Source organism: Octopus sinensis, linkage group LG8 (assembly GCF_006345805.1).
Source record: "Octopus sinensis linkage group LG8, ASM634580v1, whole genome shotgun sequence".
Taxonomy (NCBI): domain Eukaryota; kingdom Metazoa; phylum Mollusca; class Cephalopoda; order Octopoda; family Octopodidae; genus Octopus; species Octopus sinensis.
Genome location: NC_043004.1, coordinates 41,306,981 through 41,323,358, shown reverse-complemented (window position 1 = coordinate 41,323,358; position 16,378 = coordinate 41,306,981). Strand labels below are relative to the sequence as shown.

The following is a 16,378-nucleotide window of genomic DNA, read 5'->3' as shown; positions in this document are numbered from 1 at the left end:
AGGATGCCCTAACAAAGGCTAGGAGTCCTTCACTCCCAATGGTCTAACCGCGCGATCGGGTATTCAGTCCGATTATTTCTGTCCCCGCGCATGATACAGCCTTAAGACATACATACATACATACATACATACATACATACATATTTATATATACCGTAAATCCTCGAGTATAATCCGCATTCCCCCCCTCCCAAATTTAATGGTCAAAATCCCTAGTGCGTACTATATACGAGGTTAAAAATAAAAAATATTACCTAAGCAATGTCCGAGTCTCTATTTGCTGCCCGGCAATATTTATTCAAACGCATTTTGTGATGTCGGGCGCGAAAATACCTTAAGCTAAGCCTGAAAGCAATGAAGTCATAAAAGAATCATCCATGACTTGCAGTAAGCAACATTTATTAAACGTTATTACTGTTATTTCTTTATTTTCTGCAAACAAAATGCACAAAAAAGCTACACGTTTGCATTATGTTATATATACAATAATAATAAAGGATATTACCGTATACAGTTTTACAAACCAAGGACGTTATATAGACCTCCTTGACTCAAGTTAAAAGGGGGTGCGTATTATACACAAGGTTTAGGTTTTTCAGAGGTACAGCCCCCTAAAAATCCCCTGCGTATTATACTCAAGAGCGGACTATACTCGAGGATTTACGGTATATATATATATATATATATATATATTCATGTGAAACCGTTGATTCCGACATGTTTTCTCTCTCCGTCCCCCCCCACACTCTTACACCATTTCTACCCTCTCATTCCTTTCTATCGAAGAGCATTGGCTCGAAATGTCAAAGACATTTCCATTCTTCCCAAGCGTCAAACTAATACACCTACTTCTTGTTCCCTCACCTGTCTTCGGTTTTTGTAAATTTGAAGTACATATCTATATCTATCTGTCTGTCTATGTGTGTGACTGTCCCCCACTACCGCTTGACAACCGGTTTTGGTTTGTTTATGTTCCCGTAACTTAGCAGTTCGGCTAAAGAGGCTGATAAAATATGTATTAGGCTTTAAAAGGAGTGAACTCGTCTGATTAAAACCATGCAAGGCAGTGTCTCAGTATGGTTGCAGTCCAGTGACAGTAACAAGTAAAAAGAGAGACTCATTTAATTTTATTTACATTCAGTGGAAATTTTGGATCTTTTCGGTTTGAACGGCAGTTTTTTCTAGCGGTGTCATATGAAATTGTCACCCATAATTATGACCCTAGTATCGATTTTATTGCATTTCAATCTGTTTTAGGGTTAGGGTTAGTTAAGGTTAGGGGAAGGGTATCTTTTTTTTTCTTCACAAATGTAAATAAACCCAATCTGTTTCTTAAACGAAGGACATTTTCATACGGCACACAATGCTTTTTTTTTTTACCTCAATGGACGTCATCGATTGGTTGAAATTGCAGAAATTGAAGAAAAAAAACAACAAATATCTTACAAAGTATAGAATTTTCTCAATAAAGCCAAGAGAAAAAGATGCTTTATAAACACATTCTACCAGTATACGAAGTTTAAAATTTTTTAGTTACCTAGAAATTATGTTAAAAACTGCCGTTCAAACCGAAATTTTAGTCGTATATTTACTTAATTGGTGTTTTTAGGGGTGGGGAAGCTTTGTTTAAAAATATGTCGTGTGACGATTATAGGATGAACGACCTTAACATTTCATAAAATGCAAAATACACAACGAATAACCGAAACGAGATACTTTTCCAGAGTTTAGAAGGAAAGAGAAAGAGAAAAAATAACTATAATAAAATGGCCGGAAATTACTTTCATAAGATAATATACAATATGAAAACGAATACACTGATATTACAAATGGCGAAAGAGAAAGAGAAAGAAACTTATAAAATATCATAAGTAGATAATTTGAGAGTATATGTATGTCTGTGTACGTATATAGACAGAGGTTTTTAAAAGAGAATTTCACATTGACAGTAGGAAAGAAGTGAGAATGATTCATATTGAAAGTGTGAGAGAGAGAGAGAGTCACGTTTTAGAAAGCAGGAGAGAGTGAGTGAGACTCTCTCTCTCTCTCTCTCTCTATATATATATATATTATATATATATATATATACGTACGTACGTACACACGCGCGTACACGTATATATGCGAGGAGTGTGAGAATTACAACACGGAGAGTGAGTAGGTTATAAATACGGAGATTTGGTGAGACGAGGTGCATAGAGAGATATTGTTTGAAGATAGAGAAATTCTTAGCAGGAGAGGTGGAGTGGATTAATGAAAAGATTTAATCTAAAGAGAGAAGGAGAAACGACACACACACACATATATGCACACATACATATATATATATATACAAATATATAAAGTAGAAAAGAGATTTTTCATATTTTATTTTTATTTTTGCTTTTTCATTTCTTCAAATCACAACTAAACTGATGTCGCTAAAGTTATTTACTTATATCTATAAATTATAGTGAAATATATGGTTGCTCTAGTTAAATACACAACTTCATAGCAGAAAAGACTCTCTTCAAAGTCACTAAAATATCACAAGGCTGTTTTTATATATCATATCAATATCGTGCCATTTTGAAATCGGCATAGAATTTCTGTTGACACTTCGACACCATGTTCTTTCGAGATTCTTCTCTCATTTGAAAGACTTCAGTCAGCCCTGATTGGACAGAAAAATGGTCAGAGGCGTTCCCTTTGTGACCATCCCATTTTTTTTTTTAGATAGTATACCTAAGATAATATACCTACACTTATTTTAAAACTGGAAAGTATTACAAAGCTGCTTTTTATCCCAAAGTCTCCATTTATCGAACAGATGATCTTTGATGGAAACCATCCCAAACGTGACCATCCAGAAAATACTGGCCTTAGGCCAAAATTTGAAACCGATATTTCAGTATTCATAAGGTAGTGAGCTGGGAGAATCGTAACCGCATCGGGAACATTTCTTTCGACTTTACGTTCTGTGTTCAAATGTCGCCGGGGACGGCTTTCGTCCTTTCAGTTGAACACAAGTGTCGATGTGATCAACGTACCCTTTCCCTCGAAATTACTGGGCCTTGTGCCAAAATTTGAAACCAATATTTCGATATTCAACTAAGGCAGGGGTCGGGGAACTTTTTTAAACCAATTATCCCAAAATATATTTATTTACCCTGACGTTACCCCACCCCTTAATTCGAAAAGTAGAGAATCATAGATTCTTTGAATCTATTTATATGGAGAATGCAATTATAAATATAAAACGTATAAGACAAACGCTATAAAATAAATTAATATCCTCATTATGAAACTTTTCCCCTTCAAGTTTTGGAGAAATGATGTTGCATTTTCTTTTACAATTACATCAAAATTGGGGCATTTTGATGCCAGAGCAAGGATCATTTCAGTTTGAACAGCAGTTTTTAACATAATTTCTTGGTAACTAAAAAATTTTAAACTTCGTATACTGGTAGAATGTGTTTATAAAACATCTTTTTCTCTTGGCTTTATTGAGAAAATTCTATAGTTTGTAAGATATTTGTTGTTTTTTTTTCTTCAATTTCTGCAATTTCAACCAATCACTGACGTTTATTGAGGTAAACAACATTCTGTGCCGTATGAATATGTTCCTCGTTTAAGAAACAGATAGGGTTTATTTACATTTGTGAAGAAAAAAAGATACCCTTCCAGCCACCACTAACCTAACCCTAATTTAAATCAGAACGCAAAGCCGGAAGAAATACCACAAAGCATTTTGCCCTGCGTGCTAACGATTCTTATTTCTTTATTGCCCACAAGGGGTCAAGCATAGAGGGGGCAAACAAGGACAGACAAAGGGATTAAGTCGATTACATCGACCCCAGTTCGTACATGGTACTTAATTTAACGACCCCAAAAGGATGAAAGGTAAAGTCAACCTCGGCGGAATTTGAACTCAGAACGTAACGGCAGACGAAATGCCTATTTCTTTACTACCCACAAGGGGCTAAACAAAGAGAGGACAAACAAGGACAGACAAACAGATTAAGTCGACCTCGGCGGAATTTGAACTCAGGACGTAGCGGCAGACGAAATACCTGTTTCTTTACTACCCACAAGGGGCTAAACACAGAGGGGGGATAAACAAGGACAAACAAACGGATTAAGTCGATTACATCGACCCCCGTGCGTAACTGGTACTTAATTTATCGACCCTGAAAGGACAAAAGGCAAAGTCGACCTCGGTGGAATTTGAACCCAGAACATAAAGGCAGACGAAATGCGGCTACGCTTTTCGCCCGGCGTGCTAACGTTTCTGCCAGCTCGCCGCCTTAATTCAGGGATCGGCGAACCGGAGTAAAAATGAAATTCTTGTGGGTAATGAGGACTCATTAGACATAAGTAAAATTATATAAAAACGTGTTCCTTGTTACGACAGAAATTTTTCTTCTGACAACACTGCATCTGTCCAATGTAATGGACGTGTTAAAGGGACGTCACGCCATTTTGAACTACAAATAATTTGGTTGCTAAGGTGTTGTCAAGTGACTAAACATTATTTATCAGCTGTCTATTACCCGCCTTAACCTTATTTTTGACACACGTGTTTTTGCCTTGTCTAAGTAGATTTAAGTAGTTATTCAATAACTCTTTAACAAAACTCTTTAACAAAATTGATTGGACTCTGAAGACTGTATCAAAATTGGGATCTTTTCGGTTTGAACAGCAGTTTTTTCTAGCGGTGTCATATGAAATTGTCACCCATAATTATGACCTTAGTATCGATCTATTGCATTTCAATCTGTTTAAGGGTTAGGGTTAGGGTTAGGGGTGGGGGTGGGAGGGTATCTTTTTTTTCTTCTTCACAAATGTAAATAAACCCAATCTGTTTCTTAAACGAGGGACATATTCATACGGCACATAATGCTTTTTAACTCAATAGACGTAATTGATTGGTTGAAATTGCAGAAATTGAAGAAAAAAACAACAAATTATGTTAAAAACTGCCGTTCAAACTGAAAAGTGTAAGGTGTAAGATTGCGAATACAAGCGGCCGAAGGTTCTCTGAAGTAACTTTACCCGACAGGGTACGCAGCTGCGGTATCAACGGGTATCTATAGGTCGAGTCGCTACTTCTCTGCTTTGTTACAATGTCTCAGGAAAGGATCGCAAGACACATTCTTCAAACCCAGCCAACCGGGCGGAGATCTAAGGGACCGCGAATGAGATGGTTAGATAATAGCCATAGTCTCAGTTGATCACGCCTGGAAATTCAGCAGGAAAATTGAATGGCCATTGTTTCTGATAGGAACCTATGGAGGAAGTGCTTGTAGACTCTACCTTCAAGACTCTTTCAGGAATAGTGGGCAGCAGCGAAAGTAGATGTACATACACACTTAAAATATCGACAAGACGTCCGCCCGTCCCCCTACCCAAAACCACCATTTTTTCAGGGGGGTTTTTCACCACCCCACCCGTTTTCGGCTACAGGGAATACGAATCTGCCAAAAAATTGACAAAAATTGGCATTTTTAAATTACCACCCACATCACCTCCATTTTTTCCCTTTTTTCAGAATGTTTTTTTTTTTTCAAAATATGCGGAAAAATACGGAGATTATTGATTCTGAAAAAAATTTCCAAAAAATTATCTAAAATTTTTTTTTTTAAGAATTTTTTTTTCTAAATATGCTGGGAAATACGGACATTATGATTCGGACAAAAATTTCAAAACATTTCTGTAGTTACGGTTAAGGTTTTAGGGTTAGGATTAGTGTTGGGGAAAAAGTCAAAATTGAAGAATTTGTGGGGGTAAAGCGGGGGGTGGGGAATTTAACAATACCGATTTTTGGCAATTTTCTGAAACCTCCGTATTCGAAAACGGGCGTTTTGGGCCAAAAAGATAAAAAATTTAACAAAAAAATTTGGGAGAAAATGGCGGTGGGGTGGGGGCGGAAGTCTTTCCAAGATATCTGTATATATATATATATATATATATATGTGTGTGTGTGTGTGTGTGTATGTAGAATGTATAAAGTCTAACTCAGAACGTAAGGAATCGGCAGAAATGCCGCTAAGCATTTTGTCCGATATGCTTATGATTTTGCCAGCTCGCCACTCTAATGATAATAAAATAGTAGGTTGTAGCATTGGCACAAGGTCTGAAATTTGGGAGAGGGACTTTGGACGTTTGGAGACAATGCAAATGCGAAATACAGAAGAACAAGAAAGCGGGGACGGGAGGGATTAACACACATTCACAAACATACACCTGTTCGTGTAACGGTAATGTTAGCTGTTAAACTTGGGTTTGTGATTTCAGTTCCCACCTACAGAGGTGTGTATATGTCTGCACGCGCATGCGTGTACATACATACATACATACACACATACATACATACATACACACACACACATACATACATACATAATAAGAGTTTCGCTTTCAATCACTTGATCCCAGATTCAGTCCTGTAGCTCGGTTTCTAACTGAACCTCAGAGTTTGTCTCGCAACTCGAGTTTCATGCAGGCAGGCACACACACACATACATTTATATATACATACATGTGTGTGTGTGTGTGTGTAAAATACTGTTGTTTCATCCGACTGTATCGAAGTTCTTTCTATTGACCATCACTAAAGATTGCTTTCGTACATGTTAGTCGACCAAGGAATTGTGGGATATCTACTGTGTATAGTTATTTAGTACGAAGAAATAATTTTCAAATATTACCTGGTGTTGGAGAAAGAAGAGGAAAAAGGGAGGTAGTTACTGAGATGCGTGGAATTGTTCTTATTAACGAAAGTCATTGTGACATCATAGAAAACGTATCAACGTAATGAAGACGGTCTTGGTGGATCGAATTCAGTGGGAAGAAATAAGTACCGAACATCCTCGGCAAACTTTTTCTTTTCCGATCTGGCCTTTTTAAATTAATCAAAGAACGTTTACAGAACGGGACATAATTGGTAATATATTTCGTGTGTTAAAGTGAAAATGAACAATAACATGTTTATAGGTACTGATTCCTTAAAAGATACTGCCAACAGATTAATTGTATATAACGCGGAAGCCACAATTGACCATGAACCAACAAAAATCGACGAATCTTCTCCAACAGTTCTTAAGTATCGCACACCAAACTTCAGGTAAGGTTTGTTGTTGATGTAGCTATAGCTGTGGTATTGGTGGTAGCGGTATGGGGTGGTTGTTTTGTTATATTCTTTCTGTTTATGCTGTTTTCAACCGCTTTTTCGCAAGAATCCGAGAACACTCAAAACAGTGTTAAACAATGAAATTGGGTAAAATGTGACGAGAATCTGCATAAACAATGAAAATTGTCTTTCTTGGTGGACGAGGAATTAGGTAATAAAATTCTGTTCTTTGAATTTAAAAGCGTCCAATTTAAAAGAAATGTGCAAATAAGTGCTGCTGTTTCTCTTGGTGTTTTCTGCATCTCTCATCTGGTAGCTGCTGCTGCTTGCTGGTTTCGTTTGGTTTCCGTTGTTATATTATCGGAAACCCGATTTTCCTAAGTTTAGTCCGTCACCTTTTCTTTCAGTCTGTAGGCTATAACTAATATTGACTCGATACAGTTCTAATTTGAATTTAGATCTTTAAAGAATTCAAGACACAGAAGAGGAACAGGCCCTCTGGCGGTGATGTTTCATGTTCTTTGTCCCAAATATATCACTTTATGTTGAAAACCATTGCAATTCATTCATTCACAATTGTAAATTTTGTTTGGGAATGGAATAGTTGATTAAACATGCCTTCATACAACACTGGTACTAACATTATTGATTCCGATATTAAAGCAAAAAACATCGTTCCCGTTCGATTTGGACTGAGAATAAAACTAAAGTGTAAATCATGTTTTTTGTAAATTTACTTCACTTTGAACATGTTGCCTTTTAACCCAGAGTTGCTTACTTTTAAGGTCTTAAAGCCTAAAACGAAGAGAAAAATGTGGTATTGTGACAAACCACGCTTTTCTGAAGGATATTATCGACGTAAGAATTGAAATTACATCAATCAGAAATTTAAACCGAATCGTTATTTCAATTCACCGGAAGCTTGTTGATTGTTACTTTTTCTTTGAAATTTTCTTTTGAAATTTTTTGAAACCGTGCTGTTTCAGGAAGTGTGACTGATCGTAAAACACAGTTCTTGGTCAAATACCGAATACATTTATATATGTAAACAAATGAGGTTTTATACTGTAAATGATGTTATATACAAAAAACAAACAATGTATTTCATGAATCAAGCAGATAACTAGAGAAATAGTTTACATATGAATATTTTATTATTACCCACAAGGGGCGAACATAGAGGGGACAATACAATCTGATGTGGGGTCAGATTAACGAATGGGTTTACAAAAATGGCGAATTTTAAAATTTACAAAAATTACAAAAATATCAAAAATCGAATGAGGAACAGACCGGAAGACATTACGGATGGAGTGGGAGCGGGTTTAGCTCGGACCCCACGAGCCCCGCCTCCCCACTGATACTTTGGTTTCATCTAGTTTTACATTTATGTGGTATCATCCACTCGCAACTTTCGTGCTACATCTTTCCATCGTTCTTCATACACTCTCTTAGTCAGGCATTTTCTCTCCAGCCCTATCTTCCTTTTCAGGTGAAAGATGAAGTAATTCATCAAACCAGGGCCGGATATGAACTTACCTGACCGTAAACCTTTCATTCTCGTCTTCTATATCACCTCTTTCGCAATTGCTACTACAACGAGAAAACAATTCTTACCTTCTTTCGCGAGGAAATCTGGTGGGTCAATTTTTGTAATAGACTCAGTCGATAGCTGTACTCTTCTTGTGCTTGACAACAGCTGTTCGGCATAAACCCACACCTCAGACACAACCGAACAATGAACAATAGCGTGCGGGACGGTTTCCCTATCCCGCTCGCATCTTGGACATATCGGACTGTCTTGGCCACCGTGCCTTGCGAGTTTATCCCGAACAGGTAGAGCTCCTCTGTAGCATTGCCATGCCAGAGACTTCTGGAAGTTGTCCAGTGTCTTCGGCTCGAACGTACGTCGGAACAGACTGGCCAGCTGATTATCGTCGAGACCTAGGGTTTCCCCCAAGGTATCTTCACATTCCGCCTCTACCAACCCTCTATAGAAGAATGTGGTGGAACCCCCACCGCAGGCGTTGCCCGAGCGACGGAATAGCAGGAGAGCCTTGCGACACTCCGTGTACCATGTGCCCAGTTTCGATCTACGATTCAGCCAGGTTTCCCATCCACCGAAACTAGTGAACTTGGGAAACATCAGTTTTGCTAGCGGAGACCACACCCGTTCACCATCCAGGTAGAGCCACAGATGTCTTAACCTCAGCGCATGTCTGCGCATCATCAGCCAAGGCATCCCTAGCCCACCCTTTAACGGTTGTTGACAGCAAGTAGAGCGTTTCACAAGTGGTTTCCCGCCCTTCCACAAGAAGTAGAAGAGCTGTCTTTCCAACTTGATCAACCACGAATCAGGGCAAGGAACGACGGAAAGGCGGTAGGTGATAACCGATGCGATAAACACATTGGCTACCTCCGCCCTTTCAGGGATAGCCACCGCCAAGACCAGATCTTGGTTACTGCAGCCACCCTGCTCGATACCTCGCCCCAATTCTTCTCTATTTGGAGGTCTGGACCGAGCCAAACCCCTAGCAACTTAATCGGAGCCTCCGTCCAACGTCCCACGACGCTGTCAGGAGGCATCGACTTGCCTCTCCAGGTGCTGAGTTGCAAGCCGACTGACTTTTCGCGATTAACTTTTGCTCCTGTCACCGTCTCGTAAACCTCTATGGCCTTGCCTACTTTACGTAGGTGATCCATTTCGGTTACGATGATGGTGATGTCATCCGCGTACGCTGACGCCGATTTTCCACAACCTGGCTGTCTCGGGATGCCGCTCAGTTTTCGCAGTAATGGCTCAAGAGCCATCACGTACAAAAGCGGGGAGAGCGGACACCCTTGACGAACCGAGCGCTTGATGTTGAACGGCTTCGACAAGAAGCCGTTCACCCGAACTACCGAGTCGATGTTGTCGTAAATTTGGATAATCCACCTGAGGAAGCCAAGGCCCAGCCCAAACTGCCAGGGCAGATACCAGGTAACGATGGTCGACCCTATCGAATGCTTTAGATTGATATAAATGGACCAGTGCCCCACCCTTGCCAGAATCACTATTAAACCCCTCTATAGTGTACCGCATAAGATGGAGATTATCCTGAATGGTTCTGCCGGGAACGGCACATGTCTGTGCCTCCCCGATCAGACCATCCACGACACGCGCCAATCTTTTCGATAACACTTTGGCCAAAATCTTCAACTCTGTGTTTAGCAGAGTGATGGGCCTGAAATTATCAATGCACTCCCCCTTGCTCGGGTCCTTTCTGACGAGTGTCACTACTCCCCGGCGCACAGATCTGGGTATGAACCCGTTCTGCTGCCAGTTCGCATAGACCTCTGCCAGTAGGTGCCCGAACAAGTCTGGCATACTCTTATATAACTCATAGGGTAGACCATCTAAACCCGGCGCCTTGCCCGCGCCGCAGTCCGCCATCGCCTCAACCACCTCCCCAGGCGTGATTGGCCCTTCACAGCCCTCCGCATCTCGCCCCGATAAGCGCGGCAGCCCGTCGAGGAGGTCCGTAAAGGCTCTCCTCCTATCCAGTCCGCCGCACTCACCGAAAAGCTGAGCGAAGTGCTCCTGAAAGGCCTCACACATCTCCTCGGGCTCGTTTATCAACTCCCCTTGTTGGTTCGTCATAGATCGAATCGTGGCGTCGTTACCACGCTGAGCTTCCACCACTCGGGCCCATCTCACGGCGTTGATTCCTTCACAACCCATTGCGCGGATCCTAGCCCTGACAATGCAGCCCATGTGTTTGGCCTCGAGGTGCTGGTTTAACGCCAGTCTCTTGGCCGTCACCTGAGCCGCAGAGCCAGTTTTCAAGGCTTCCTCTAATTCCTTAATTAGAGTAGATTCCCTCCTAGCCTCTCTAGCCACTAATCCTATGCTATATCTAATTGACTCGAATTTGATGGCTCGCTTGAGGGCGTACCACCATTTGTTATTAATGATGGCACCAGATAGCGCCCTCTGAATTATAGTCCTAATCCGGTCTCTGTACTCCTTAATCGCCAAAAGGGACGTATTAAGTTTCCAGTAACCGGAGCCTCTATTTTTAACCTTATCTATGTCAAGCTTACAGGTGACCATTTTATGATCACTGTAGCTGACCAGGTAAAACTGTGGACACTTAGCTATTTTTCTGTCTACTTTTCTAATTAGTATCCTATCTATGTATGACCTGGAAGATCCGTCGCTGTTTGACCATGTCCACAGTGGAGCGTTCGGAAATTCCAACCTATAAGGATCTGCTAGCTCAAAGCGGCTTAGCAGTTCCAGGAAGCCAATGTTACCTTTTCTATCTGGACTCAAGCCAACACAATCTACATCCGCTTTGCAAATTGTGTTAAAGTCTCCTAGCACAACTAATGAATGCGAAGTACCAAGAAAGTTTTCCAGTTCTCGAAAATAATCACTTTGCCCTTTTTGGTTGGGTGCGTAATTGCAACCAGTCTGATAACTTTACCGTTACTGAACGTCAAATCCATGACGACCAGCCTACCTCTGGGTCTGAAAAAATTAACTTTTTCTCAAAAACCCGGTTTCTTTTTAATAGGACCAACACCCCACCCCCGCCTGTAGGACTGGCCGGAGAGAAAAAAACTCTCGTAGCCGTCAAACAGCGGGAGTAGACCTCTTGGCCCCTCTAACCGGGTTTCTGTAGCAACAATAACATCCAAATTACTCGACCTGATATCATTAAGGAAGCGACCTTGCTTCCAGCTTGATCCCAAGCCGCGCACATTTAAACAACCAACATAAATGTAATCCATGACTTACCTTATATCAGTGGTTCGACTTTTCCTTTCTCTTCTTCATTTTTTTCCTCTTTTTCTGGGCCTCGTGGGGGAGTCTGACGCAGGCCCTCGAATATATATGGTGATGATATATCCATTCTGAGGGGGCCCACGTCATGAAAAAATTCGGACTTTATCCGTCCGTAATCTTTTCGGCCTATTCTGTACAATATGTAATCATTTTTTCTTCCAATTTTTTCTACCTTGGCCATAGCTGCCAACACATTACCCAGTCTATTATTTGAGGCCTTAATGGCCATAAATGAGTTCAAAGACTCTCTTTTTTCTTTTGGTTTACTTTCGGAGGGGTGGTTTCAGTTTTTCTTTTTTTCCTAGTGATTTTTGACCACCCCTCCTCATTTTTCGTTTCATCGCTCTTTGTTTCCTCCGCCACCTCCGCTGCCTCTGTCACCTCTACACCTTCAGCCGTCCCTTCTGGGCCGCCCGGTTCTTCCACCTGGCTGAGCTGCTTCCTGCGGTTTGGGTTGGCATATGAATGTACATCAAAGTTACACTGTTCAATACTAGGTGTTATAACTCTTTGCCTCTGGCACAGCAACAATGTCGTCAAGCATTTCCACCGAATTTTGTGGGGTTATCTTTTATGTTCAAACCCGGGGTATCTTCTTTTTTTCTTTTTTTTAATCTGAAATTGATGAAGTATTATAAACTGCAATTTATTATAATTTTTTTCTGTAATCCAATGCATTTTCAATAAATGTCAGATCAGGAGCTGACACCGGCTAATATCTTTACCTCTAAACCACTTTTCAAACGCATTTTGTCGAATGACGGGGTCAACTGTGCTGTTGGAATATAGTGATGGAATATATACGTAGCTTCTTCAGAATATCCAGCTTTTAGAATTATATGCGGTTACATTAGTATCCAAATACCAGTTCATCCATATTTGCAAAAATGGCCGCCTTTCTTGTAATAGACGAGCTTTGCTTGGCTCTTGCAAGTATATAACCGGGATAGTACCTTAAATTTAATGGACGATTAAATTTACATTGCTTGATGTGTTTGCCTCTGAACATAAATTTAAACCATTCCTCCTTACTTCAATCTCTATGGTGCCTGCAAAATTGCACATGATCCTGAATCTTTTTACAAGATAGTTTTGACTTTTTGTGCTAGATATCTTACAACAAGCTTGAATTTTTTCTGCAATTGACGCCAATTTACATATTCTGCACTGTCTGACGTAATTTGGCCTTTGCAAATTATGACAATGATGCATGTCAGAATGCTGAGCATATTAAATCAGTGTTTGTTCGATCTCAGCAACCAACAGTAATTGTGCCTTTTTTTCCTGTTGAACTCGTCGTGTGTGTGTGTGTATAAGTGTGTATATATATGTATATATGTACATGAGTGTGAATGAATAAATATGTATGTGAAATGCGTATGTGTGTGTATAAATAAATATATATGTAAAATGTGCGTGATTGTATGTATGTATGTATATATGTATGATAGATAGATCAAGGTCGGCAGTCTTCTAAGCTCACGATTTTCTGAACAGTCATGAACAGCCTAGCAAAGAGTGAAACTCAGAGTAGACTTAGATATAATAAATATCCATCTATCCACTCTACCCAACGTATTGAGTTGTATACCAGATAATGTTTGCAGTATATAAAGTATATTATTGATATGCAAGGTATTCGGGCTAAATTTGACAGTTTGCATTAAAGGAAAAGAAAACAATGTCCTATCCAATTATAAAAATATTTTCTAAAATCAAAAGATATTAACCAAGTTATGGTTGGGAGATAACTTTATTTAAAGTAATCGCCTTCGTCTTCAACCGCGGCCTCAAGAGGGCTCCAGAACCTAGTTCATGCGTCCTTTACAGTGTCCCAGGGAAGATCTTCGAACACCTCCTTGATTTTGACCATCACCTCGGCCTTGGTGTTGCCGGCAGAGCGGTTGGTGTCTTTCTCAACTGCGCTCCGCACATAGTCTATGGGATTACAATCAGGAAAATTAGGAGGCCAGAAATTGGGGCTGGTGAAGTCGTGGAAATTCTCCGACAACAACATCTGACTCTTTCCGGAGATATGGCAAGCAGCCGAATCTATTGCCCTACATATGACCTTCCAGTAGCAACCCTTTCCAGCTAGGGTTTGATCACAGTCTCCAGCAGCCTCACATAGCTGTCTGAATTGAGCCTCTAAAGTTCTGTTTAAAGATGTGGGTCGACATGACCTCAAGCTAACCCTTGTTTACCGTTTTCCTTTAAAATTTGGGTTGTTTCGGTTTCATCTACAATTTCATGAGAAGGATAGCATGACGTCGAAGGAGTCCTCGATGAGATTGTTATGTTCGTTGTTGTTAAGGATTTATTAAAACTCTAGTATACTTTGATCAATTATATATTTAGCGCCGGTTATAATAGAACCTGCGTTTTCTGGATCTCTGTAGATGTTACATCATTTAAGATTCCTTGCATCGGATCTTTTCGGTTTGAACGGCAGTTTTTAACATAATTTCTAGGTAACTAAAAAATTTTAAACTTCGTATACTGGTAGACTGTGTTTATAAAACATTTTTTCACTTGGCTTTATTGAGAAAATTCTATAGTTTGTAAGATATTTGTTGTTTTTTTCTTCATTTTCTGCAATTTCAACCAATCACTGACGTCTATTGAGGTAAAAAGCATTCTGTGCCGTATGAATATGTCCCTCGTTTAAGAAACAGATTGGGTTTATTTACATTTGTGAAGAAAAAAAGATACCCTTCCCCAACCTCTAACCCTAACCCTAAAAGAGATTGAAATGCAAGAGATCGATTCTAGGGTCATAATTATGGGTGACAATTTCATATGACATAGCTAGAAAAAACTGCCGTTCAAACCGAAAAGATTCCTTGCATCTCCCTAATATCGGTCGAACATCCGAAACATGACCTTTCCGCTATTCCCACTGAAGTAAATTGAACCACTCTATGTTGATTAATTATGTGTTATTTCAACCGAGAAAGTTTGTTCCGTGTTTTCTGTTTTACGCTGTTCAATGAACACATAATCGCTTTTCTTTTTAAGAAATCGATTTCTTGTGATAACAGTCAACCTTATTTAACTCAACTTTTAATATTGTTGCTCTACCGTCCAGTATCGATAACGAAAATAGATTACCTTTTAAATTACGGACGAAAAGTAAAAGTATTAGACTAGGTTTAGAAGTTGTTTTGTGACAGTGCTACGTTGTTTAAAATATCGATATAAATAAATGCTTTTAATCATTTAAAGCCAAAACGATGCGACTTATAAGAAACTAGCACTATGACCCGGCAACGCCGGGTCATAGTGCTAGTGCATGCATATACAGCTGCGTGCGTGCGCACATACACGCAAGTACTGTCCAAATCTCCGACCAATCACATACAGCTAGCTGGTATTCAATTGGCATATCAAGTTTCGAGCATTTTGATTGGGTTTTGGATAGAAAATTCACAAAAAAGTCACTCCTATTGATTTTATAATGGCTTTGTTGGGTGACTGCGGAAATGTAAAGATGTGCACGATCACCTTTGGACGGTTTTGAATGACCATAGAAAGTGCGAGTCCTCTAACTGAAAAATTGTGGATTTGTATAAAGGACACGCACACAGACATTTTGCCGTTTATATATATAGAGATAATGCAAGTCGATAGTGTCCACTTAATCTTGTATTTCAATATTTCGGGATTAGGACCCCTACTTCAGGAAATTTCTGAAGATTTCCTGAAGAAGGGCACTGAACTCTGAAATATTGAACTATAAGATAAAGTACAAACAGTCGGCGTGTTTTATTTATTATGACTCGCATTGTTTAGGCTTTAGAAAAAATGAAAAACATTTATCCATATCAGACAATGCTTAATGCAAACTACAGTACTATTGAAGATAGAGTTTTTCTGAGATAAATTTTGAGAATCCCTGACTTTAAAAATACTTTACTCCCTATTTAGTAGCATGCCACGCATAACAGGTGAAGACAAACCAACGATGGGTGCCACTGTGTGATAGATCGACCTGCAATACATAGCAGTCAAATCGCTATCACGTCAAAACCTTCCTTCGAATTACGGAAGGAAACATTGGATAAGATTGTCTCGTTATTAAAGATGGGATGATGTAACGCTTAATGGATGCAACAACCAATAGACAACACATTAACACACTACATCATCCCATGACACCAAACCACTAACTTGCATTACAAGTCAGCACTCTACACTACAAACCACAACCAAGAATCTCTACACGGTCACTCCCCCCTCCTCTCTCCCCAAATTCTACCCTACTATCTTAGATAAGGACACATTGGAAAATGTAGTTCCTGGTATACGAAAAGATGGAATTGTCTTGGCTAGAATGCCTTTGACCACCATTTGTCTGGTCTATCAGGACTGATTTGGAATTAACAACTGCCTTCTCGATCCAACGAAGACATCTCTACCAAGTTGCTGGTCCTGCT

At 39.7% G+C, this 16,378-nt stretch overlaps 1 protein-coding gene across 2 annotated transcripts in view; it reads left to right on the top strand.

Annotated features, from left to right (window-relative positions):
- Positions 1-16,378, top strand: part of LOC115215101 (protein FAM78B-like) — a 147,981-nt gene that overhangs the window by 15,612 nt on the left and 115,991 nt on the right. The window contains exon 1 of one of the 2 annotated variants that reach the window (XM_036505365.1): positions 6,731-7,105. The exons of the other annotated variant lie outside the window; for it this stretch is intronic. Within the exon in view, the coding sequence (XP_036361258.1) occupies positions 6,954-7,105 (152 nt within the window). The 5' untranslated portion in view covers positions 6,731-6,953. Of the gene's footprint in view, positions 1-6,730; positions 7,106-16,378 lie in introns of those variants that run through there. 2 annotated transcript variants of the gene reach the window in all.